This window comes from Pogoniulus pusillus, chromosome 12 (assembly GCF_015220805.1).
Source record: "Pogoniulus pusillus isolate bPogPus1 chromosome 12, bPogPus1.pri, whole genome shotgun sequence".
In the NCBI taxonomy this organism is placed as follows: domain Eukaryota; kingdom Metazoa; phylum Chordata; class Aves; order Piciformes; family Lybiidae; genus Pogoniulus; species Pogoniulus pusillus.
The window spans coordinates 18905037-18929911 of record NC_087275.1 but is presented as its reverse complement, the minus strand read 5'-3'; the positions used below and the strand labels follow the sequence as shown (position 1 = coordinate 18929911).

At 42.1% G+C, this 24875-nt stretch overlaps 1 protein-coding gene across 6 annotated transcripts in view; it reads left to right on the top strand.

Moving 5' to 3' along the window:
• ERG (ETS transcription factor ERG) overlaps positions 1-24875 on the top strand; it is a 152303-nt gene that overhangs the window by 32783 nt on the left and 94645 nt on the right. For 2 of the 6 annotated variants that reach the window (XM_064152529.1, XM_064152523.1), the window contains exons 1-2: positions 4117-4558; positions 8986-9073. In XM_064152529.1, coding sequence (XP_064008599.1) covers positions 9035-9073 — 39 coding nt within the window. In that variant the 5' untranslated portion in view covers positions 4117-4558; positions 8986-9034. Of the gene's footprint in view, positions 1-4116; positions 4559-8983; positions 9074-21021; positions 21217-24875 lie in introns of those variants that run through there. The other 4 variants (XM_064152527.1, XM_064152524.1, XM_064152525.1 and 1 more) reach the window with 4 other exon arrangements.

The following is a 24875-nucleotide window of genomic DNA, read 5'->3' as shown; positions in this document are numbered from 1 at the left end:
AAAGTTTTGAATTCATTTGTTAACTCTCCCCTTGGTATCTTGTGTATGTGTATAAGTATCCTGTAACAGGATAAACATCAGGGAGTAATCATTATCAAACACCCTTGCATGGTATTAAGACAGGCAGTCAAAACCTTGAGCTATGAAAAGTGGTTGGTGTAGTTAAATGTGTCAGACGTGACTCAAAAGTCTCCTTCCTTTCCGAAGATATTACTTCATTCATGTTAACCACATTTATAAGTGCCCAGGACTGAAGAGATAGTGTTTGGGGAATTACAAACTCTTTTATATGCAGTTGGGAGTTTCAGGAATAGCTGCTTTGCATTCCACATCGATATATAATCCTCATTATGGCTTTGAATAAGAACATGGTAATTCACCAGAAAAATAAATAAACCAAGTTATTGGTCAGAGGCATACTATATAGGGAGTGCTAATAAAACCAAATATTTTTGGCTGCAGTCTAAAGTTCCTACTGTAAAAGAGCTAATTTAGGGCTGTATCCTCCCCTGAGATCATGTGCTGGAATGTGAGATAAGCAGTAGCTGCAGAGATACTGTTGGGTGGTAGCATAGAAATGTGCCTTCTCCATCAGCTCCACATTCAAAGGAAAGGAGAAAGGGAACATTATTTTGTCTTTTGCCTCTTGAAGGACTGACCCCTCTGAGAAAAAACTTACAGAGATCAACTCATATCACTCAGCACAAAATCCATCTTCCAGCTTCAGTTTTGATGAAATCTAGGAGGGACAGACACAGAAAGGATAGACGTGTCCTCAGATAGATGCATTTGTTTGTCCCCTTGTGTGTTGAGGAGCTAGAGTATTGCTATTAGTGTAGAGCTAACTGTAAACCCTGGCCATCTGTGCCTGTAGGAACAGGTGGCAACACATGACTTAATCTTCAGTTACTGACTCGCTTACAGTAATACTCAAGTTGTGGTTTTACGGTCAGCTTGAACCATGCCAAGCCCATGTCTTCGCCTGGCAGGGGCTAGTCTTACCTCCCAACCACCCTGAGCCAATGCCTGCTGCCTCCTGCTGTGCCTTATACCTTGGAGGCTCTGAGGCTGCCAGGACTTGCTGTATCTGGGAAACTGGTGCTGCTGGTAGGGAGGCCTGTCAGAAAGGTGATTTGCTGCCAGCTAGATCAGCACTCTGATCTGACTGGCAGGAATAGTACTAATGTTCTGTGAGGGAAAGAACTTATCAGCATGAGCTGGTCATAAAAGAAACCCCCCAGAAGTTTTCTCAGGAGGAGGGATGGGCAGGGAAGTTTTATTTATTTCCAGGGAAAAAAAAACCAAAGCAGGAGAGAGGAAGAAAATATAGCACTCCTCTTTTAAAAAGTTGTTATTGTTGTTACTAACTTCTTTAGGTGTTTCTTGAAAGTGAAAAATCTTTCTGCTTTTAGCTGCTAGAATTGAAACCCACCAACCAACCATCTCTGTCCATTGATTTGAAAAAAACTCCACAGCCTAACAATGCCATATTACATATTAAAAGAGAAAACCAACCAGCTCAAGCTGCCTAAGGACATGTAACTGGAAAATTACCAATGAGTTATTCTTCTATTTAAATTGCTTCCAAAGAATTTGCCATTTATTCAGTGTGCTCCTAAGCAGAGAGAAGTGTGCTAGACTCACAGGTGACATACTTCTCCCAGCCCAGATCTATTGATCTTAAGCAATTAGTACCACCTAGCTTCACTTCACTTTTGCAGCTAAACACATCAGATCCACTGACAAAGCTATAACATATCCACTGAGTTCAGTCCTGCAAGGGTGGGATGAGTGTGAAGTTTTCATTGAGAATGTAAAGTTGTAGACACCCTTATTGACACATCTTTTTCTGTTCTGTTGTTCTTGTCTTTTACTGTTGTTTTATTCATGGTAGGTACCTGCAGGCATGACATCTTGGCTTAACAACAAAAACACAGACTGCAGATGGACTGCTTCAGCACTGTCATTTCTTGAGCACACCAGGGTCTTCCCTCAGACTTTTATTGCTGAGGTTGTTAGAATGCAGAGAGATTGCAACAAAAGAAGGAAAAAAACCCCCCCAAACCAACAAACCAAATTGGAGGAATTATACCCAACTGCAAGTTAAGCATAAAAGCTTGAAGCTATTGTCATTAAACTCTGCTGTGTAATGGCTTACTGTCAATACTGGGCCAGGGTTACAAGAGTTGTGTTGACAGCCTGCTCATTAGAATCCTGGTTGACAGCTGCTGAATTCTGGATGGTCCTGTGAGTTCAGTTCCAGGCCTTTTTTCACTAGATACTACTGAGTTCTGCTCTTTGAGCCATTTGCTCACCAGAAGTACACGTCCACAATGCAGAGTGGTCCATCATCTGCCTCAGCCCCTCTGAGGACAGCTCCTGGCTGGAGCACCTCTGCTGTGAGAATAGACTGAGGGAGCTGGTGTTGTTCAGCCTGGAGAAGACTCCAGGGCTACAACCTTATAGCTGCCTTCCAACACCTGAAAGGAGCCTACGGAAAAGCTGGAAAGGGACTTTTCTTTAGGGTGTCTAGCGACAGGACCAGTGGCAATGGTTTTATGAGGGAGAGTAGGGTTAGATTGGATTTTAGGAAGTTTTTCAGTACAAGGGTGATGAGACTCTGAAATAAGTTGCCTGGAATGGTTGAGTAGGTGTTCAAGGCCAGGTTGGATGAGGGCTTCAGAAACCTGATCTAGTTAAGAGGCATCCCTGCCCATGGCAAGGGGGTTGGACTGGATGATCTCTGAGGTCTCTTCCAACCTAAGGCATTCTGTGATTCTGTGATCCCCTTGGGTGCTCAGCAAGCCTTGGTTGCTGGCAGGAGCTGACTGTGTCTGCTCACCTGGCTCTACAGTACCTTCTTCTAAACCTGGAAGTATTAGAGAAGGGAAGGCAGAACCTTACAGTACGAGGCTGTGCAGGCAGGTTATTGTTGCACTTGTTTGTGTAGCATTTTCAAAATTGCATGCTTGTAACAATCTTCTGCTCCTGCCTTTTGTACCGATTGACTAAGTGGGAGTGGGTGAATTTCTGACCTGCTTCAGATGGTGGCATAAGTCTGGTTTATTTCTGGGGATGAGACTTCCACATCTTTTTTTTCCAGGCTAGGCCAGGCCATTCCTGGCTGGTTCTTTAATCATAGAATCATAGAATCAACCAGCTTGGAAGAGACCTCCAAGATCATCCAGTCCACCCTCCCTGCCATGGGTATGGATGCCTCTTAACTAGATCAGGTTTCTGAAGCCCTCATCCAACCTGGCCTTGAACACCTACTCAACCATTCCAGGCAACTTATTTCAGAGTCTCATCACCCTTGTACTGAAAAACTTCCTAATTCTGTAAGGCTTACATTCTGTAAGGCTTACATTAAGTTAGAAAGCTATTTACATGAACAACTTCAGTAAAGCACTATGATATGAGTAAAGCAGCAGCACCACACTGATTTTCAATTAGTGGTCCTTGCAGCTCTGTAGACTACTTCTATAGTGCAGCAAGTCTAGATTAGGCTTAAATTTGCTGTACAAGGGCTTTCACTGTAACTGCGATGATTTTAGGTGTCCACAAATCTCAGAAAGTCTGAAAACCACAGGCAGGGCATTCCTCTACCACAGAAGTTGCTCTAAGTTCCAGGAGCAGGAGCTTGTGTAAATTCTACACACCACCAAGAATAGACTTTATAGACCATCTGCCTGAATATCCCAAACCTTTCTGTCTTTTACACACGGTCTCAGCAGTGCTGGTAGGACCCAGATGCACGCACAAAAAAACTTTCTGAAAGAAACAATCCAGAAATAGATGTCTTAAAAGTTCTCCATTAGCTGAAAAACATCAGTTCTTATAAAATACGTGACAAGTACATTTGCATGACAGCATGAGGGAGTCTGAAACTCCTGCTGGCACTTACTTGGGATACTCTGCATAACTGTTTTGGGATTCACCTCCTGTGAGTAATGGTAAACATCCTGGAGTTATGCTGGTAGAAATCCGGTGCAATGCCACTCTGTATTATTCATCATTCTGGAGTGTGTGTCTGTGTGTGTCTGCAGATCTGCAGTGCTCTGTGCCACTCGTAGCTTTTTGTGCTGTCATTTATAAAGCTCATACTGTTCCAGCAGCAGTGTGGTACAGGGCTCTTTGCAGCAAGCTGCTGTCGGGAAGGCAGAGCTTTGGTGCTGCTCCCTCCTGCACAGCCTGTGCTTGGGTAACTGTTTAATATCATCCTTGCTCTCACCACACCAGGAGTCTGCCCCAGCAATTCTGGCATCTCATTTGCTCTTGATTAAGCAGCCCTTCATTATCTAATATTGGATACACACTGTGGCTGTATTTTTAATATTATTTCCTTTGCAGATGAGTCCTTTGGGCTGCATTCATCCCCCGTGCAAGATCGGCATGGACTGTACTTCTGAATTTACTGCGGCCAAGCTCTGCTCTGCGTGGGTATCACTTTGCTAGGAGTTTGGCCTGGGGACTTTCTCCATCAGTTGTGCTGATCTCACAGCCATGCTTGCTTGCAGTGGTTTACTGTGGGGCATAGGACACCTGGTGATTTTTTCAGGTGAGCACAACATGCCAAATTGTGGAAAATAGACTTGTGTTCCTGTCTGTGAGGTGACATGGATGCAAAATGTATGAGAGAGGGGTGCATACTGCCCACCTTATAGAAGGGGTATTCAGCTTTGCAGTAATTTGGCAGTATGTGTGTACATTAAAATGTCTAATCTTTTTTAAATGACTATGAAAAGGGAAAACAATGCAATCACATCTGGTGAATTCTAGAGCTGTACATAATTCTGCCACCCTTTGATACATTTACATAACTCCCAAAACTAGAACTTCATGTGTGTGTGCAGAAGGACAATAGACTGCATAGCTTAGCTGTGTCATCCTGTGTGGGGTAACACAAGCATACCCTGGTCTGGCTGCTTTCATACAGTATCATGGTTTTGTCTTGGCACCTTCATCTGCCTTAAACATCGTAGGAGAATTTGTATCTCCCATCTCATGAGCAATATTGTGACTTGTCCCAACTGCTGCTGTTATACAATGCTTCATGTGCTTCTAGGGGATGGAAACCAGTGCCAAAAGCCAGATCCTGTCATGAGTATGAAGTGCTGCCCACAGCCCGATGCTGGCCATCCCCTTTTCTTGGAGACATGGTCAGAGCATGTGAGCCTAGCCTACTGTCCCAGCAGTTTCCGGCCTGTCATCTGGTGCCTTCTTGCTCAGGGCTGTTGGGCCATGCTCAGTACATGCTCTGTCACCCGTACATAACTAAAATGCAGCATGCTTTCACTTGCTGGGTGCATGCTGGTGTGAGTGGCAGTGCATGTGCGCTCCAACTCTGCCAAGAAGCCATTGCTACCCTGACTGTGCTGCACCGCTGCAGCTCTGTCCTTCAGCTGGGTGACCAGATGTGCACAGTCTCACTGGCTGCCTTGACCTGATGAATGATTATTTGTTTCATGTGGTGGGAAGGCTTCCCAGTATGGACAGAGCCTTTTTTCATTTCGAGCATATGATGGACTTGTGTCTGGCCAGCAGAAGCTACCAGATCCGTCCCCTGATTGCTGCCAGAAGGACTGTTGCTGTCTCTTCACTGTCCCAGCTCCCTGAGAGGTGTGATGTGAGTTAGGAACTTTCCCCCCCAACTATTTGAAGTTTACCAGACTAGCTCAGACGGCTTGGAAGTAAGATGAAGCTGTATTTACAGCATGGCAAAATTTACAAGCATCTATACGCAACATTTACAAGTATTTACAATTACATACAAACCAGAAATAATACAGAAATCCAAACTTCCTCCCGGACAAACTGCCCAGAAGGGCTCAAAGTTACCCTCTTCTTCTCCCTCTCTATCTCCCTTCCCAGCCAGAAACCAAAAGAAGCAAGTCAGCAAAGCTTACGTTGTTAGTTCTTAGCCAAGATTAGAGGAGAGATGTCAGATCAGATCAAAGGAGAAATGAATAGGGCAACATCCCAGGACAAAGTGAGGGAAGATTGTTTATGTTTTAGCTTTATACTTGTCTCAGCAAACCAATGAATGGTATAGACACCATCATTATTTTCTTTTCACAACAAATGATCTAATTTCTCTCATTAAAATGTTCTGATTAGCCTCAAACCAGCACAGAGATTGGATGCTAACAGTGACCTGTACCACTAAAGCAGGATTAATGAAAGCTAGTCTTAACTCAGAACTCTGGGAGCTGTAAGAAACCATGCTCCGTGGCTACAAATATCCCCTTCTGGGCTTAAACCCTAAATTGACAAAGGACTTGAACAAGCTTTTCAATTTAAGCTTGTATTATGATTTCCTTGGTTTTGTTTTCTGAAAGAGGTGTCTCCCTGAACTAGACTTCAGAGTCATTCTGGCTCATCTATTAGAGTCATGCTAGCCAGGTGATGCAGGGCAAAATGTTCACACACGTGCAGACCCTGCGACAGAATGTCAAGCACAAATGTGACCAGTATTAAATTTAGGGTGGGAGTGGGAGAGCTTCTGGCAATACATACCATGTGGTTCAGTGAGTTAGTACCAGATGTCTGGAAGCTTCCAATTCTAACCAGTAAAGGTGGAGCTGAAATAAATGGAATTATATTTCTGTTTGGAAAAAGAAAGGAATAATGTCATAGTTTTTTTTAACAATGATTTTTCAGGAATAAAAATGCTGTAACCTTTTGCAAGCTAGGATGTAGCCTACTTTAGCTATAAACGAATATCTAGGTGAGAAAGAGGAATATGTTGCCAAAGGCTGACTTCACAGCAATATTCCTCCTTTCAGGACCACCACTACACAGAAATATAGGGGGAAAGTTAAATGGCCAGAACAGTTGCATATGCATCTTTCCAACTCATATTGGCTAACCTTTGCTTGTCTTTGCTCTCCATATCATATTGTGTGGAGCTGACAACTGGTTTGCAAATGTTCTCTGTCCTCTCCTATAAGGAATCTGTTCTCTTGTGGAAAAGATGTGGTATGAATGGTCTGGGCATAACTTCTTTTAAAACTCCAATAGCTTCAAACAAATCTGAACTAAAAAAAAAAAGTGGCATGGGGTGTTTCTGGAATAGAGTCCTCACCTCTTGAGATCAGCACACGCTTCCTAGGTGCAAAGGCCTTTTTCTGTTGGGTAGACTATCCAGGTTGCAAAAACTCAGAAGAAGAAATCCCTGCACCACTGTCAGGCATTTTCAGCTCAGAAGCTCTCTGAGCTGTAGCAGGCTGGGTGAGCTGAGGGTCTGTATGCTCCATCTCCGCCACAATGTGAGATAGCATGCAGCTGGTCTTGGGCAGGGGACAGGCTCCAGGGCAGGAGATGAGCAGCATTTTTGGGGAACAAAGAGGGGCGAAAGCACCCAAATCTGTAAGGAGGATGTGAGTCTCTTTGTCTAGGTGTAGTAAATTGTTTCCCAAATTATATTCAAACCTGTCTCCCTTCTGGAAACTGGGTTAACCAAGTGAAATACTTGTGTAGGGTGGAGAGGTGCAGTGCATACTTACAGGCTGAGCAAAAACGTTAGAGAGGCAGAAATGAATGCTGATGTGGTCCAATGCCTGAGTAGGCTTCTTTGCTGGGGATGAGGTACCATTATGGCCACACAGTGATGAGAGTAGACCGACTGTGAGAACACCATCTAGCCCAGGGCTCAAACTATTTTTCTGTTCAGTTTAAATAAAATGTAGTAGTTTTCAGATGATGTTTTGAAAGCTTAAAATACAAATCCCATAAATCCAATGAATAATGTGGTAGGTGTGAATTTCCTAGGGAAGGGAACTGAAAGGCTTGTCAGTTCTGTCAGTGTTTCTGTATGGCTTAAATCCGAACAACGTTGCTTTTACTGAAACAAGTGTCTGTTGCTTTTGATGATCTTCGAGTTCTGTGGAAAGAAAATCTTCACTTGAAACCATGACATCAGTATTGCATTTGATCGTTCACAGATAGCTGAGGAAAGTGTACAACATGGGAATTTGGCTTGTGTTGGGATTTCTCTAACTCTCATCGAATTAAGCACATAATTTTAATTGCTCTAAAGAGGGAGAAAGATGGGTCCTGTAAGTAGCAAGAAGGAAATGCACCAAGATCTCTGTGGTGATACCTCTAATTGCACCATGTAGTACCACATGTTTGTAAATGGTTCCCTTGCATCATGAGGACTGCTTCTGGGGCAAGCTGCAGCCTGATGTTAGTCAGTTTGTCAACCTCTACAGTTTGATTTGTGAATTAGTGTAGATGTGAGAACAGATAATGAAATAAAAAGGCCAATGCTGAGGAAAAAGTATACATTTTTTTCCTTGATAGTGCCTTGCTGCTTTAAAAGACAAAAAAACATTCTGGAGACCTCTTGCATGAGAAATAAGAACCTGGCTTTTAGCGAGAACAGAGAAAAGAGCAGATTACTTTAATTCACATTCCTTCTTTTTCCACACGTTTTCTGGTTCCCTGGTTCATCTGTCCAAATTTATTAGCAGTTATTCGATGTTCTTGTTGCTGAACTCTGCTTCACATCATTTATGTTGCACATTTTTAAAGTTCTAAATGAATGGTCCCTCATCCCCTTGCTCCTCACCTTCCTCAGCTCCTCTGTACTTTATTACCAGACGTGGATAAGGGTTTCTAGAAGATCCGTGCTCTGAAGTGTTGTTAATTGAACAGCTGAACCAGATTTGAAGATGTTGTAAATGAACACCACTTCAGTTGAGTGGTAGTTGTATTAACCACCTCCAGATCTGTCCCAGTCCTGCAGTAAGTTTCTAAATTGGGAAGAAGGGATTGTGGAAATCCCTGGTATCTCATGTGAGTAATGGGACTCTGCTGGAGTTTGTATTTTGGGAAAATTGTGTATTACAGATAAAGACTGATTTTCCATGAGGAGGTCTGAGGAAGGAAAGATGCTTATCAGTCTATAAAAAGATAAGAAATTTCTACTGAAAGAAACTTTTAAAATACAGTCATATGTCTCTTGTTTCTTTGGTTATGCAGCTGCCTTGGGATCTGAACTCCTGGTAAACACGTTGGCCTGTTAAAGGACATGATTCAGACTGTCCCAGATCCAGCAGCTCACATCAAGGTTAGTTTCCTGTTTACTGTGAGTGCTCAGATGTTTTGAGAGTGATAAAATTAAAGAATATGTGTGCATACTGCAGGTTTTCTGGCATGTTTATAAATTGTGCTGCTGCACAACACTGGCTCTTTTATTCCTTGATATTTATATACTATTGTGTGAGTCAGTCCTGCACCCTTTGTTGCTGACTCTGAAGTATGTGGATGTTTTGAATGTAATTTTTTTCCAAGATTAAAACCTCTTGATCCTCCTTTAGTACTTGATATGCTTGATAAAATACGACCACTTGAAGAACACTGAATTCGCATGCCCCCAGTTTTGCTCTACAAAAGCCAGTGGCAAACATTTGGTTCAACTGGAGAAAGAAAAAGAGCATGGTGCAAAAAGTCAAAGCCACAGAAATATCCCATTGAAAAGATTCAGTGCATAGTTTTACATAAGTCATAGCTGTGTGGACACTGAACCATGCCATTGCCTTAAAAGCCATTGTTTTGCTATATTTCAAAAGCTAAAGTACTGTTTACTTTATTGTTACTGTTATTATTACCATTGCTGTTCTTACTGTGTGTTTCATAACCTTCTTCACCTAAGACTAGAGAAATCTGCTAGACTTAGCAGGCTTAGCTGATGACATGTTCCTAAGATCAAGATGTTTTAGGCACATGTAAACTAGCATCTGAGCCTCACAAACCGTCTGGTTTGAGGAACACTATTTCTGCCTCACTATTACATCATCTAGAGGTTTTGTTTGGAAATGGTTTCCTGACTGCTTCTATAGAAGAACAGTAATTGTCTTTGACAAAATAACAAGACACTTCCCTAGCAGGGCCTAAGGTGGGAAAATCCTGCTGATCCTTCTATACAAATACTGTGGTGAAATCACATACTTATCATTCACATGGATTTTGTCATCTGAAAATACTGCTAGTGTAATAAGATTGCTGTAATCAAAGGAATAGATCAGCTGTGCTAAGCAGAGTGTAAATGGCAGGTTTTCTTTTCTTCTTTCTGACTGTCTTTCTGTCTTTCCCGAAGTTACCTTTTCTACCAAGTTTTCAATGGAATTCCTTCTTGATTGACTGCTCTCTATAGAAAAGCTTCATTTGTCCACTTATTTTTAGCTGAATAAAAGTGAAATATTATTTTAAACAACTCACTTTTCCTGATAAAAGGCAGTGGATGGAAGAAGCTCTCTATATAGCTCCCTATAGCTTTTTTTGGGTTGTGTTTAGACACTGGAAAAATGGGCAGTAGTGTGACAGCTTGTCCCATCCCTCTCCAAGTTTTCCAAGCCCCATCACTTTCAGAGTCTTCTGCTCTTCAGTTGTTTTTATAGGAAGAGCAGGAAAAAGCCCCACCATAAGCAAGCTTGCCTGAACATGTCTCATCACCTGGATTTCAACCAGTAAGAATTCAAAAATGTTAAGGAAATTGAGTACTTTATGATGCTCTTAAGTATCCACAGAACCAGAAGTAACAGTAAGAAGAGCTCAGTCTCATTCTTTCTGCCAAAAATATCTGAAACAGTTTTTTTTTTTTTTTTGGTTGGTTTGTTTTTTTACCATGGGAGTCAGACTTTGAGAGGGCAAGGTTGGGTATGCATGCATCTTATTACAGCAAGTAAAAGAGGGCAACATAAAAGTCCTTCATGATTTTGTGTTCAAGAGAATCCGCAAGTGCCTGTTTTCAGCAGAACAGCATGCAAAAGCTGCTGTTGCATTGAAAAAGTGTACGAGGGAGGCAAATAATATAATGCTGTTTTGGGGATGGGAAAGCTAGCCAGCTAGACATAAAAGCCTTCACATTTCTGTTAATGTCATTAGGGTCTGCTTTGCTCTAAAGACATTCTCCGGAAAGCTGCCTGGGATGCTCTGTTCATTTAGACATTAAAACTGGATGTAACTACATTCCTAAAAATACTCCTTGACACAGAGCATGGGAGATGGAAAGGGCTGTTTGTTGTGATGGTCTTTTCTCTCTCTCATTGCTGTGATGAGGTGGAAGAGACAAGTGTGGTTCACTATAGTCATCCTTGTTATGATTTTGGTTAGTTAACTGTACCCTGTCAGGCAGATCATAGGACATTGTTTCTTTAATCTTGCATAAGCAGGCACAGCCTCATTCATCAGCATTTAGAGCTGTAATTTTGAAGAACACTTTCTAGGAAGTGTCCAAATTGCTGAATTTTTTCAGATGTTAAGATCACTTTTTTTCTGCCTGATCATGCAAAAGATAAACGAGTATGACAGCACAAATATTTAGAGAGATCTTTCTTTTTTTTTGCAGTAAGGTGATTTTATTGTCATGATTATGTGAGTTATTATGTATGCTGCCTTTTCTGTTACTGGGAGAAATTGTAACCAATCTCACACCTCTGGTGCTCCATTTCTGAATGGGAAATCCTAAGAGTGAGAATCCAGCACCTAGGCAGATCTTGTCCAATTTTGTGAATGTTTTGAAGTCTTAACGTGTGTGTCCTCATTTTGTGTGGGCAGCTTCACTCCATAGCTACTAAAGCTTTACCTTTTTCAGCTGGAATGAAACATGGTGAATCTGTGTTCCTGTAGTTCCCTAGTCCATAGATTCACCTGAATCACAGCCTTGTGTTTTGCCCAAACAGAAGGGAAGGAAGCATTTAATGTGGACGAGAAAAAGGAGGTGTATGTTCAGATGCTTATTTGCAGTTCACTAAAATATGGGGAATTTTGACCATGATCTCCCACACTTGTTTAATACCTGTGAGAGGGCCGAAATAAGTAACACCATTCACAATAATAAAGCTGAGCATGTGCCCAGTGGTTTGTGGGATCAGTAGTGTAGTTCAATAATGTTTGATATTGCTATAGACTTAAAATAGTACCTTTAGTTTGGATTAGTGGCAACCGTTAAGAAAAGAAGAGTTTATTTAACTTAAAGCAGGATGAGAGATTTCTTGCCATCCAATTTCCCTGCTTAGCATGAAGAACTTATTTTTGACAGTCATTTGGGCATTTTTTGGTAGTTAAAAAGTCTTGAGTACAGGGCACTCATGTTTATACTAAGGTTTGTGTATTCTCTCTTTTCCAGAATAGGTTTTCTCTAATGAGTCTGCTCACTGGAGGGAAGATTGTAGGCAAGGTCTCTGTGCAGCCAGCTCTGTTTTTGTCTCTCACCCTGCCCATGCCACTGAAAGGAGCTGTTACTTTAACTGCATGCTATATATTTTTTGATGTTAAACAGAAAATTAAGGAAGCTTTTTGCCTATACTGTCAGGGCATGAGGATCCTTTTGTCACTAGTAGAAGTTTACAAAGACATCTAAAGTAGACCTCTTATTAGTATAGGTACACTAATGGTCTCTTCTAGTAAGTGCACCATTTTTGCTGTCTTTCTAAACTTGATGTTTCATGAATGTGCTGAATACAGTTTTCACTAGGAAGTTGAGCCTTCCTTTGTCAGTTTCAACTCAATTGACTCAGGCTGAGCCTGGGAAGGCTCAGGGGTGACCTCATTGTTGTCTACAACTACCTGAAGGGAGGTTGTAGCCAGGTGGGGGTCAGTCATTTCTGCCAGGCAACCAGCAATAGAATGAGGGGACACAGTCTCAAGTTGTGTCACGGGAGGTATAGGCTCGATACTAGGAGGAAGTTCTTCCCACAGAGAGTGATTTGCCATTGGAATGGGCTGCCCAGGGAGGTGGTGGAGTCGCCATCCTTGGAGGTGTTCAGGAAAAGCCTGGATGAGGCACTTAGTGCCATGGTCTATTTGATTGGACAGGGCTGGGTGATAGGTTGGACTGGATGATCTTGGAATTCTCTTCCAACCTGGCTGTTTCTATGTGTCTATGTGTCTGTCTAGTGCTTCGACTGGTATTAAGCAACTTGAGAAGTGTTATACCTCATCAAACACAAAGGAAAGGTTAAAGATGTTTTCAAGCAGTCAATGTCTCTGTTTCTGCTTTGCATGGGCAAGACTAACTGCCATGTATACACATTCTAATGTGACTTTTTGTTGCTCTATTATCCATACTTATAAGAGTAGTCACAGAAACACTGTGAAAATGCTACTTGAGATTTGGATGTTTTGCTTTCAGTGATGTATGCTTTGTGAATATTGACCTTTGAGTAAAACTTTTCTTTTCAAGGGTTAAATTCTGCTTTCAGCAGCCTCATTTGTGAAGTCCAAATTCTTGTTTGACTTTGGTTAGCTGTGCCATCTCTGCAAGGGAATTTTGTGGAACTAATTGTCAGGAAAAAATGAGTTAAGGCTGTTCTTTTGATCCTCAAAAGGAGAGGAACGCTACAGGATAAATAAATTTTAAGTAAATAGATTACTGTATTTATCAGGAATGGAGCCTAACCTGAGGTAAAGAGGTGTAGTAGTCATTGAATCAAGGCTGATTTATGCTGGTGAAAATTTTGGTCTATGTATATGGCCAAATTTTTCTGTTCCTTGGTGATGATTTGGAGATATGGGATGATTGAAGAGACAAGTGAATGGTGACAGCTGAACAGATACTTGTGGACTGCATAGCTGCCTTTTGCCTAAGAGGATTGGCAAAACAGGGGCACCTTACATCCCAGATAGTGTGATCAAAGAGGACATTTTAAATAAAAATGCCCAGAGGACATCAAACACTTTGAGACAAATTCAGCTGATCCAGAAATTCTCAAAGGGCATCAAACACTTCAAGACAAATGCAGCCAGTCTGTGTCTCTACAGCCTTATTTGTTCTGTGGATGTAACCAGAGGTTGTTGCCTCTGAATATGTCAAACTGAGGTTACCAAATCTAAATCACTTAATATTACATTGAAGGAGAAGCTGTTTTCTCATAATTAACAGAAGAGTTAGTCCATAGCTGTTTCTGAAAATTACTCCTGAATTTAGCATTTATGTGCCCAGCCTGTGAATTGGGTAGAGCACGCTCACTTCTGTGCCTAGCATCCCATATTGTCATTGGAATTATTACATTACCTGATCCTCAGACTCCTTTGTGGGCTGAAGAGTATGTTAAATTTCTAATTGTGGCAGTGTAGGGATGCTGCTGAATATACTTAATCTGTTGTGCTTTGCTTAGATCTGATGGTTTTTAATTGGTATTACTCATTAAGGAGCTTATTCTGGGGATGATATATAATCTGTTGTTTTTCCTGGGATTGTAGTTTCTACATTGGATCCAAGACTTCATTATGCTGGAAGTTTTGTATATAAAATGCAGTCTCAACCTGAGTGGACAAGGAGAACAAGAGAGGAAGGAGGATGGAATTACTACTATCCTCCAGGAAAAGGAGGATAAAGCCAGACTTTTCTTCCCACCTCTTTTTAAGGTCTTGATTAAGCCAGGAGCCTAGTCTTTGTGGATTCTTTACATTGCTAGAGCACTTCTTTCATTGCTTATGAAATGATACTTGGACAGCTTAGCTAAGAGTGAGAGCATGGAAATCTGAGCCAAAGATACAATGAGCTTTGCCCAAAGCCACATATGGAGTAAGCTAATGGCAGACACATTGCAGCATAGTTGAGCTGGCAGTCCATATGGAGTATGTAATACTACTGTATCACATAGTATGTCACCACTGCAATCAATTTGATAATGTACTCCTGTCCCTTCAAAAAACTATGGAATAATGGCTCCTGATAGTTGTTGACTAATGAGACAAACCTCCCACAGACACGAATCTGTGATGACCCCATGGATGCATGGCCTGCAGTGGGCTCAAGCTGTGAGATGGTGCCGTTAGCCCCAGTGCATAGAGGTGAACAAGCTACTGTGGGTTATCTGGGCTGCAAACTTGCTGCCTGACAGCTGCTCCAGAGTAAACGCTGCATGCAGGCTCTCCTCTTGTGGGTTACAAATGTCCCTCAGTTACAGATGTGAAAAAGCATCGGTATCAGCAGTCCCCGAAGCTGCTGTTGCTGAGTAGATGTAAGTTCCAGTAGATGTAAGTTTGCTTACCTCTCACTGTCTACTTAATTCATTATTCTGGCAAAACTTTAAAAGCTCTTCCTCTGCATTTGCACTGACAGAGTAACACCACTGTTTCTGTCTCACTAATTATGCTAGCTGGATCACAGTTGCTAAATCTCTTTTGAACAATAGCCATGGTTTACTTTGGGTTCTTATAAAATGAAGGAGTTGAGTTTATCTTGAATGTGGGTGACACTCCTCCGCACCAGCACTCATTCACTGAGCCCCTAAAGTGCCAGGCTTAAAATCTGGTGTGCTATTTCCATCCTCTCTCAGCAGACATCAGTTAGCTGTAATAATGCCAGAATCACTACTGTATTTGAAAGCTAGAAATTGTGATTTACTTCTCAGAAGTTTTGACTTCTGGATTGTAACCAAAGATTGCCACAGAGTGATTTCTTTCTTTCCCTTCTTTTCTCTTCAACTCTGCCTGAGCAAATGCCTTCTTGGTAAGGGAAAGGAGAGATAATAGCTTCTGTGTACTGTAATGAATTTTCAGCAATTCAGAGCAAATCCAAGGTTGCTGCCAACAGCCAGATGGAAAACTGTGTTAATGACATGTTCAAAGAAAAGTATGCTATTTTGATAGAGAATGGCTTAGAGACTTTACTCTCTATTGTTCTAGGGACTAATGGCATGGGTAATTCCTTAAGTGAGGCCAATTTTAAACAAAAATTATCTTTTTCATAAGCAGGAAAGAACAAACTAAGGAATACCAAATGCATTTTCAGTGGTCTGCCCGATATATATGCTTTACACTAGCCCTTTGTTATGTGGAGTCAGATGTGTTCAAATCTCATTTCTGCACTCTGCCAGAGGGTTGAAAGTCTGGTCGTTTCTGCTGATGGTCAGCAGAAATCATCCAGTAGATGGTCAGTGAAACTAGAGCCAGAGTGACAAGATGAGTGTGGGGAGAAGCTACAAGAAGTTGGGAAGGGGCAAATAAGACAGACTGGAATAAGGACAAAATCAGGACAAAAAGGCTTTGGGAAAACTAGGAATAAAGATTCTTCCCCATCCCTTTTTTTCCCCATCTAAAGCCTGAAGTGAAATGGAGAGCTCCCAAATCACAGGCTTGTTTTGCTGCCTTTAATTCTCCTCAAGCCCACTTCTGAAGTAGGTTAGGACTCTCCTTCTTAGACGCTGGTCACCTCAGCAGATGGGGACAGCAACTCCACTGTCTCAAATATTTCATGTTTGTAAGGCTATGCTTTTGCCTGTGGCTGCAGTGAGAGCACTGAAAAAAGGAGGGCATGGAAGGCTTCCTTGAGGGGCTCCACCAGCATGGTGCTTGGGCAGCCCTGGGACTCCAAGAGACAGCCTCCATCCTTGAAAAGTGGTTACAGAAACCACCTGCCAAGAACTGTGTTTATGCAAACATACAGTGCAAATGCAGACATTATCTCCCAGTGAGTCAGAGATTGCTCTGTAATGTACCTTGGATTTGCATTTTACTTTGATCTGGCTGCAAATATCCCAAGCAGTGGGTCATCTCTAACCGTTCTTGAGGGATTATTCCCCATGACTCATGATTATGAAGCATTTCTTTGGCCACACTGCTCCCCTCTTTGACCAGCCTTTGTGTATCTGCTCCGTAGATCCAAACTCCTCTAATTTCACGCTGCTTTTGCTCCTCCTCACCTTCTTAAAGACAGAGATTTATAGGGAGAGCTCACAGGAGGTTGCCAAGCATCCCACATCCTGTCCACATTAGTTCTGGTCACAGTCCATTTCAGGTGATGAGGGCCAGGCAATCTTCCCCTCATCACCACTGCAGCTGCATCCAGCCCTGTTATCAGCTATACTTGTTGCTTGGTCATGAATCACCACATTGTTATCCTTCTGGTAACACCTCCTAGAGCTGGAAGGTGTACTCCAAGGGCTGTTGCTTCTGCAGCCCGCAGGGCAAGATGCTTCCCTTAGTCTCAGGGATGTGTTTCCCCAGCACGTTATGCTAAAAACTGTATTTCTTTCTCACTCATCCTTCTCCTTCTTTCTTCCCCTCCTCTCTTCATTTGAGTCTCATATTTTATACTTACACTGACAACCAACCCCTTAACTCTGGTATCTTAACTTCATTATTTCCTACCCATGTGCTAATCTCAAGACTCTTTTAAACTATTTCAGCAGTCTTGTTGATGTTCTGAAGTTGACTTTAGGATGTAATATCTTTTTCTGATGTGCTATTTAATCTCCTTTTTTGAGTAATACAGACATTACCTCATAAACAGTTATGGGCACTTGATTAGATACTTTCCACCAACTTGGTATTTTATCATTTGCCATAAGGCTTTGCACATTATTTTGAGATTCCCGGTGTCCTTTCCCAGGATAGTTCAAATTCTTGCTGTGAAACATCTTTCTTCTTTGGCTCAAGCAAGGAACCACTATTTAGCTATTTCCAGGAACGTTTCATTAGAAAGAGAAACTGATTCTATGCCATAGGTGTATTCTTGGTGCCTTTTTTTTTGTTTGTTTTTAATTGAAAATGTGCATCCTTCCCTTTTTACCACAGAAGAACTGCAAGGATGAAAAGACCACTGCTGTCCCCCTAGATTTCCCTGTCTGTTTTGCCAGTATGCCCATACCCAACAGGCGCTCTGTAGGCAGTGTTCTCCCTTCACCGTCAGGTCCTGCTCATAAATGTAGCTTTTTGCCCTGTAATAACCTGCAGAACACAAGTGTTGTCATCCAGATTTACAGTGCTTGAAACTCAACTAATGTGGGTGTTTTGCTGTACTTAACTGTATTGCATCTCCTACATGCCTAGACCAGTACTTCTGTTGCTTCCAGTGTGGGGTTTTTTTGGTGACACAAAAGGGATCAGTTTCTTTCTCTGGTGAGACCTGAAAAGAGTATTTGGTGTGTGGTTATCTTGAATCAAAGATAAACTTGCTGGCAGTTATTATCACCTCCTGGCAGAGCAGCAGATGTTTGACAGGACACTGTAACCTGCCATTTCAAAATCAGCAAAAGGAGGCAGATAAATGTGTGGTATGCTGTGAGTCTTCCAGGGTGAGCTGGTAGAATTATTTGTCCATACTGCCTTGTTCATATAGAGAGCTCTTCCAAGAACTCAGAAACCTGGCAGATGTCAAGACAGTGAATAATGTGGCAAGAATCCTACAAATAGAAGAAATCCTGAGTCCAACATGGCCAGCCCTTGGGCACTTCTCAGATAGGTGTCAGAAGGACCGTATTGCACTATGCTGGCTTAAATCAGAGGTGATCTCATAGCATCAGAAAGCTGAAAATGCACCAAATGTTGTTACCACTGCCCCTAAGAACAAAGGAGAATGGGAGAGAGAGCCTTGTTCTCAAACGTGACCCTTTTTACTGCTGTGTTTTTATGTTTTCTGCTCCGTCCTGGGCCCTGGCATTGTGAACAGTAACACTTGTTTTGTGCTGTCTAAGAGCAAAAAATAGAGTAAGATGGGAGAACTTCAGAATTGCAAATGATCAAGGAGAGCCTGAGGACATGCTGGACAGGACCCTCAGCTAACTTGAGCTGCTTTTGGTTGGTATTTAGTTTAAGCATTTTCTGTGTCCCTTCTTTAGAGAATAGGGAAAGAACTAAATAGGGACGACCTCATTGCTGTCTACAACTACCTGAAAGGAGGTTGTAGCCAGGTGGGATTGGTCTCTTCTCCCAGGCAACCAGGAACAGAACAAGGGGACACAGTCTCAAGTTGTGCCAGGGGAGGTCTAGGCTGGATATTAGGAGGAAGTTCTTCCCAGAGAGAGTGACTGGCATTGGAATGGGCTGCCCAGGGAGGTGGTGGAGTCACCGTCCCTGGTGGTGTTCAGGAAAAGCCTGGCTGAGGCACTTAGTGCCATGGTCTAGTTGACTGGCAAGGGCTGGGTGATAGGTTGGACTGGCTGATCTTGGAAGTCTCTTCCAACCTGGTTGATTCTATGATTGTATGAGTGAATTTTCCTTGAGAAGCAGTCTTACCTTTGCACAGTGTACACAGTAGCTCTGAAGTACTTATGCCAAGCACAGGGCAACTTACAGACGGTTCTTCGCTAGGTGGAGTGAATCTCATTTTACATGGCATATCCTCAATATGTAACACAGAAATAGAGAATACACCCAAGTGTATTCCAAATAAATTAGCTCCAAATCCAAAAGCAATATAATCACATCAAGATGACATTTTCCTTTGGAAAGCAGAGAATAGATGGCAGGCTGCACAGGAGCAGCCATGCCCCATATCACAGTCTGGAGATCAAGGCATGTCTGAATCACAGAATCACACAAACATTCTGGTTGAACAAGAACCCTGGTATCATCAAGTCAAACCATCATCCCTAGTCTACAAAGTTCATCCTTAAACCATATCCTCAAGTACCCTACTCAAACAACTTGTACACACATCCAGGGTTGGTGACTCCACCATCTCCTTGGGCAGCCCATTCCAATGCCTGACCACACTTGCTGTGAAAATATGTTTCTTAATGTCCAGTTGCACCCAGTTGCAGCTTGACACTTGGGACACACTTTTTGCTTCCTTGTCAGCAGGACATAAGCTAAGCTGCTTTCATCCCAGCTCCAAGCTTCTTTCCAAAGGAATCTGTGCAGGTGAGCAGACATGTGTGGCTTTCCTGTAGTACCTCTCCAGAGAGAAGATACGGAGATGAGTGCTGCAGAGCACAGTGTGCTGCGCAGTGTGGACCCAGCTGGAGCACATGTCCAGGTCTGGGACAGCAGAGCTTCCCTCCCCAACACTTATACTAAGAGGCCCTCAGAATGAACTCAGAAAGAACAAAAAAGTTTAGAACTTGAAGTGGAGGCCACCTGAGAATTCAAATTCATTCAGTTAGAGAAACTAAAGAAAGCCACCTCCTCCTTAGTTACAGTTTCAGAAAACCTTTCCAATTCTCTCTAAGTTGTCCCAGAGCTGCAGCCAGTTAGCTAATGAAGCATGAGCCATCACACAGACATTAACTCAGACAGATGAAAATATACTTTCAGTTATTATCTGCTAATAAAGCACGAACTAAACAAATTTAGGCAGCAGAATCAATTATATCATTAAACATTTAACTGCAAGATTGATTTTGAAATTGCTAATAATTTGAACCAAAGCAGGGACACAAAGGGAAAACAGGAGGAAGGTAATTTTAGCAATTGAATCTAATCAGTGCCTCAGTTCAAACACGTGGCTATAAATGTCAAAATACATAAGATCTGATGCAAGAACAGAAGTGGAACCAGAATGGATGAGCATTCCTTGCTTCCTCACTTGACCAGATTCCTCTAATTGAACGGAAGTTAAACACATGGAGTGAGGGAACTTTGCGAGCTGGGTTTTCTCCAGAGCTCTCTTTAGATACCAGTCTATGTTCCTGAGAAGCCTTTCAAAAACAACAGGAAGCAGTGAAGTGAGGCACAAATTTCAGGCATGGCCTTCTTCATTCTGCTGCTGTTGCCGGCAAAAGAGGATAAGCTGGATCCTTACCGAATCAGGAGAGGGCTGCTGTGAGGAGTGACACCTCACAAAAGGAATGGAGACATTTCCACTCCTCATTTGAACAAAAAAAATCTTTTCTGTTGCTCTTTGAATTGCATTGAAAGGAAGGGAGAAGCTGTCATGGGCTGCAGTGGAAGGTGGATTTGATGAAGATCAGTGCTGTTCGGGGCACAGCAAGGTGAGACGTTCTCTCAGCTGCAGGACTGTGTTTGTTTTCATAGTTTATGGCAGGGCTGCTCCCTATGAAAAAGTATAAATCTTAATCAAATAAAACTGATGTGCTGCCATATTTACCCATCTCCCTGGTTGTCCTACATCATGTTTTAGCATATAAGTTACATGACAGAGTTATCCAAGGGTTGCCAGCTGCCAGAGAAACAAACCCTCATGTTAAATTGCCTGCAGATGTCCTCTTCCAACTCCTGTAAGGAACTTCTACCATTTCCCTTTTTTTTTTCTCCCTGTGTGTGTCTGTTAAGTAAAAGCAGCAGAAGAGGGGGAAAACAATTTCAGTTGCATCTCTGTGTCAGTGCCTCTGTTTGCAGGACGGGATGCCTTGAGAAGACAATGCAATCTATAGGCAAGCATAATAAAAAAACACTTTAAGGATTTCCATCAGCTTTTATAGACCAAATGAGTGGAGGCTATTTTTAAGTCTGAAGCTGGTTGAGTAATGTCAAGTCTAATGCTGCCAAGGTGAGCTTTTCAGAAGATTCAGACCTGATGAGGTGAGAAGATCTTTATGTTCTGTCAGCTGTAATTTAATTGATACTAGAATTTAATTGATGGCTTAGAGTTTTGACCAGACATCCTTTTTGTTTTGATATTGATCTAAAGAAGTCAAGATTTTATCCAGTGGACTTAACTTCTTGTTCTGTTTGTCAGAAACCTCCAAGTAAGACTGCAGCATTCTTGAAAGCATTCACTGTTTTCATTTACATAATTAAGACTTTTTTGTTTTGTTTTTGTTTTCATTGTATGAACTTACTGAAGTTTGTGAACTTTTTGCCTGGCTGTCCCCTTTGGTTGGGGAAATCATAGAATGCTGTTTCTTTTTCCTGGCTGGAAGAGTATGGGCTATTTATGCATAGTTTTAAAATATGCTTTCTGGGAGTGTTTACATTTTCCTTTTTGCAATGCGATATTTCTGGATAATCAGCCTAGCCAAAAGCAGTTGCAAAAGGTTAGTGGAGAGCAGAGCTCCCATGTAGACACCTACATGAAATACTGGCCCTTCAAAAGCTGTGAGTGCCAGACAAGTCCCACTTGGAAGAATGGAAGCTGGTGAGTGCTGACAGATTCTGCAAATCTGGCCTCACATGACTTCAAAAGAGAGTGATTAGCAGGTCCAGCAAACTGGTTTGTTTTTTCGGTTTTGTTTGTTTTCTTTTTGCCTGTACTTGCTTAGCTGTGTATGGAGAGGAATAGCTGCATTTGAAGTGTGCTCCGGAGTTGCAGGTGGTGCACTGAGAGGAAGGCTCCTTCTGGGAATGTAGATTTCCACAGTGGGTTGGTAGGTAGGTGGGCAGGCAGCTTTTTGCCAGGCTTGCATCAGAATAGCTTTGGTTTTGAATTTTGCTAGGCAGGTAGAAGGAAAGCCCTGGAGAGCTACCTCTCCAACTCCCCCATGTGGGTCTTTTTTCAGTAAGAAAACAAAAGTGCTTTTCCCCAGTTGTCTTAAACTGCTTCAGAAGTGCCATAAACAAAACCAGAAAAGGCCACTCTGACATTACTGAAATAGTGATGTCCAGATGGGAAATTATAGTAATATAACTCACATTCAAACTTTTCCTCCTGTGTAACTTCCATGTGTGGGCAAAGGAGATAGATTAGCTCTCTGGAGTGATACATGCACTTTGGTTTGTGGAGGTTTTTTGGTGTTTTGTTTTGTTTGTTTGTTTGGTTGTTTTTTTTTTTTTGTTTGTTTTTTAAAGTATTAAGCCTGAAATACTTTTTTTCTTCCCTCCTCTGGAAAAGGAGACCTATAAACTAATATTTTGGAAACTTTATTTGGAAACTATCCTTGTGTCTTTCTGGATCATTGTATTTAATTCTGTTTATCACTAGCAATTATTTCAGTAAAGCAGAGAGTTCAAATACAAGAGAGATAGGGCTGTGCTGAAATGAGGAAAGATTAATTCTGAGAATCAGATAGTGAGCTTCTGTTATTGTTACTTTTTATACACTGTAAGCAGACTGGGGACCAATATGCTTGCAAATGACCTAAGTCTTCCTTTGCAGTAGTAAGCTGTATTCTTTTGAAAGGCTAATAAAAGTGGTGTATAAAAGAAATTCCTGGGGCACTGCAGAACTCACCCTCCTAGGGAGAGAGCCAGATGTGGTGGTTAATAACCTAGCAAGCATTCAAAGCCAGGGCAGTGACCGCTTGGTATCACCTAAGCCAGACATTCTGTGTCGGTGCAAGGTAATATTGCATACTGGTCACATTCACAGCACAGAGCTGGAAGGCATCTGCAGTCTCATTAAAGGAAGGAAAAGAAAGAGGGAAAAGAAAAAGAGGGTACAGGGAGAAGGGGAGGGAGACAGTGTGTCTGTCCTGAGAAGCAGCAAAGCAGCAGACACACTCCTCCACATGTGCATTAGTCTGTCAGCCTGGATTCTGTTATCCAGATGTTGGGGTGGATCCTGTGGCAGGGGCCGTGAAGGAAAAGGCTTTTAAAAGAAATGGTAATGCAGTGGTGAAATTAACATTTCCAGATTTTTCAAATGTGATCACTAGTGTAATTTTTCAGAATGCTTGAGTAAAATCCCAAATTCTAGCTATAATGCTTTTTACAGGCTTGCTTGGCAGTGTCTCTTCCATACACAAATGTACATGTGTGAAACTTGTCAATTGCTTTTAGAACCAAGATGCATTAAACAGCATGTTAAAATTACTCTCATACCAGTTCTACTGAAGTGAAAATTGTTTGTGGAGGGGGTTCAGAAGTGTGGTGGGCCTTTCTCAAGGCTCCATCCATCAGCATTACGCTTTGAGGCTTTGACTATCATACCAAAACAGTGCCTATGCATAATAAAGTTGCATAGATTTGTAGTGGCAATCAGAATACGTCAGCATCAAATAAGTTTTGGGTTGATTTGGTTTTTTGTTACTGTTTGCTTATTGTTTTTTGTTTTTTAATCCCAAATTTACTCTCTGAGACACAGCAGAGAAGTAAATCACTTAATGGCATTCATGATGTATCTGTAATTTGAAACGGATGGCTTCATGTTCCTGAGCATAACCTGTGTATAAACAAACACTGCACAAAAAGACAAGTCCCAGCTTTGTGTCTCTGACACTTTGCCTCTGTGACGAGGATCCGACAAGGAATGTCACGTGTGTATTTCTGCTGAGCTCATGTTTACACTGAGCTCAGCTTGGTCCTGCGCTGCTCTTGCCCACGCGCAGCAATGGGAAACTGGGGTGCAGTGGCAGGAGATGATGTGCATGCCTGACCAGCTATAGTCATCACAAGGGTAAAGAGAGAGCGTCTGTGCATAAACTTTTATTTGAATGTGTTAAACAATGTGGTTGTTGTTCTTGCCTGTAAATTTTTCCTGAAGCCTCAGGAATGCAACATTTACATAAAAAAGATGGTGATATGCAAATGATGCTAAACCTCATATTCCTGACTGGTGAGTGACTGCTTTCAGCTATTGCTGTTGCTCCAAGCAGAGTGTGAATGCATGAAAACTTAAAGACCAGATTTATGATTATGTTGCAAGTAGAAACAGGAAAAATTCATATCAATATTAGTACAGTGCACTTTGCAGCAGTCTGGATGTTTTCATACATTGTTATGGCTTGAGTAAATTTATAGAGACAGCTGGTGTATCTTTTCCATGTTGGAATAGTATTAGCTGAGTAGGTTTTGGTAGGAGACTCACAGATGTAGAATTCATTGTGGCATTTCACCGTTGGATATGATCCTGACTCTGCTGTGAATCTCAAAAGTTAGTAGGCATCAAAAGTTCATTCTTCCATCTGTTACACAAAATATATAGGGAACTGTAGCACCACCTAACTAGGATGAAGAAAAGCGTTCTCCTGCCTGATACGGCCAGTGTGTAGCTCTGAGTGCCCAGCAGAAATAACCAAGCTAGCCAAGGATGGCCCAGCTTTGGTGCTGCCCACAGCAGAGGCACACTGGCATGATGCTGATGGCTCTCCAGCTCATTCTGCTTGGGAGCTGCACTATTTGCATTCAGTGTCCCTCCCCTTGCCCTGGGAGAGGAGAGGATGGGGTCTGTGGCTGACTACCCCTGCTCGACATGGCTTCAAGAAGCCAAGTGTTATTTCAGATCCACGCTAGCTCTGCAGTCTGCCCTAGCATTGGGTGCACACCTCAGACAGAGCTAAACTGAGAGCTGCTGGGGCTCTGAG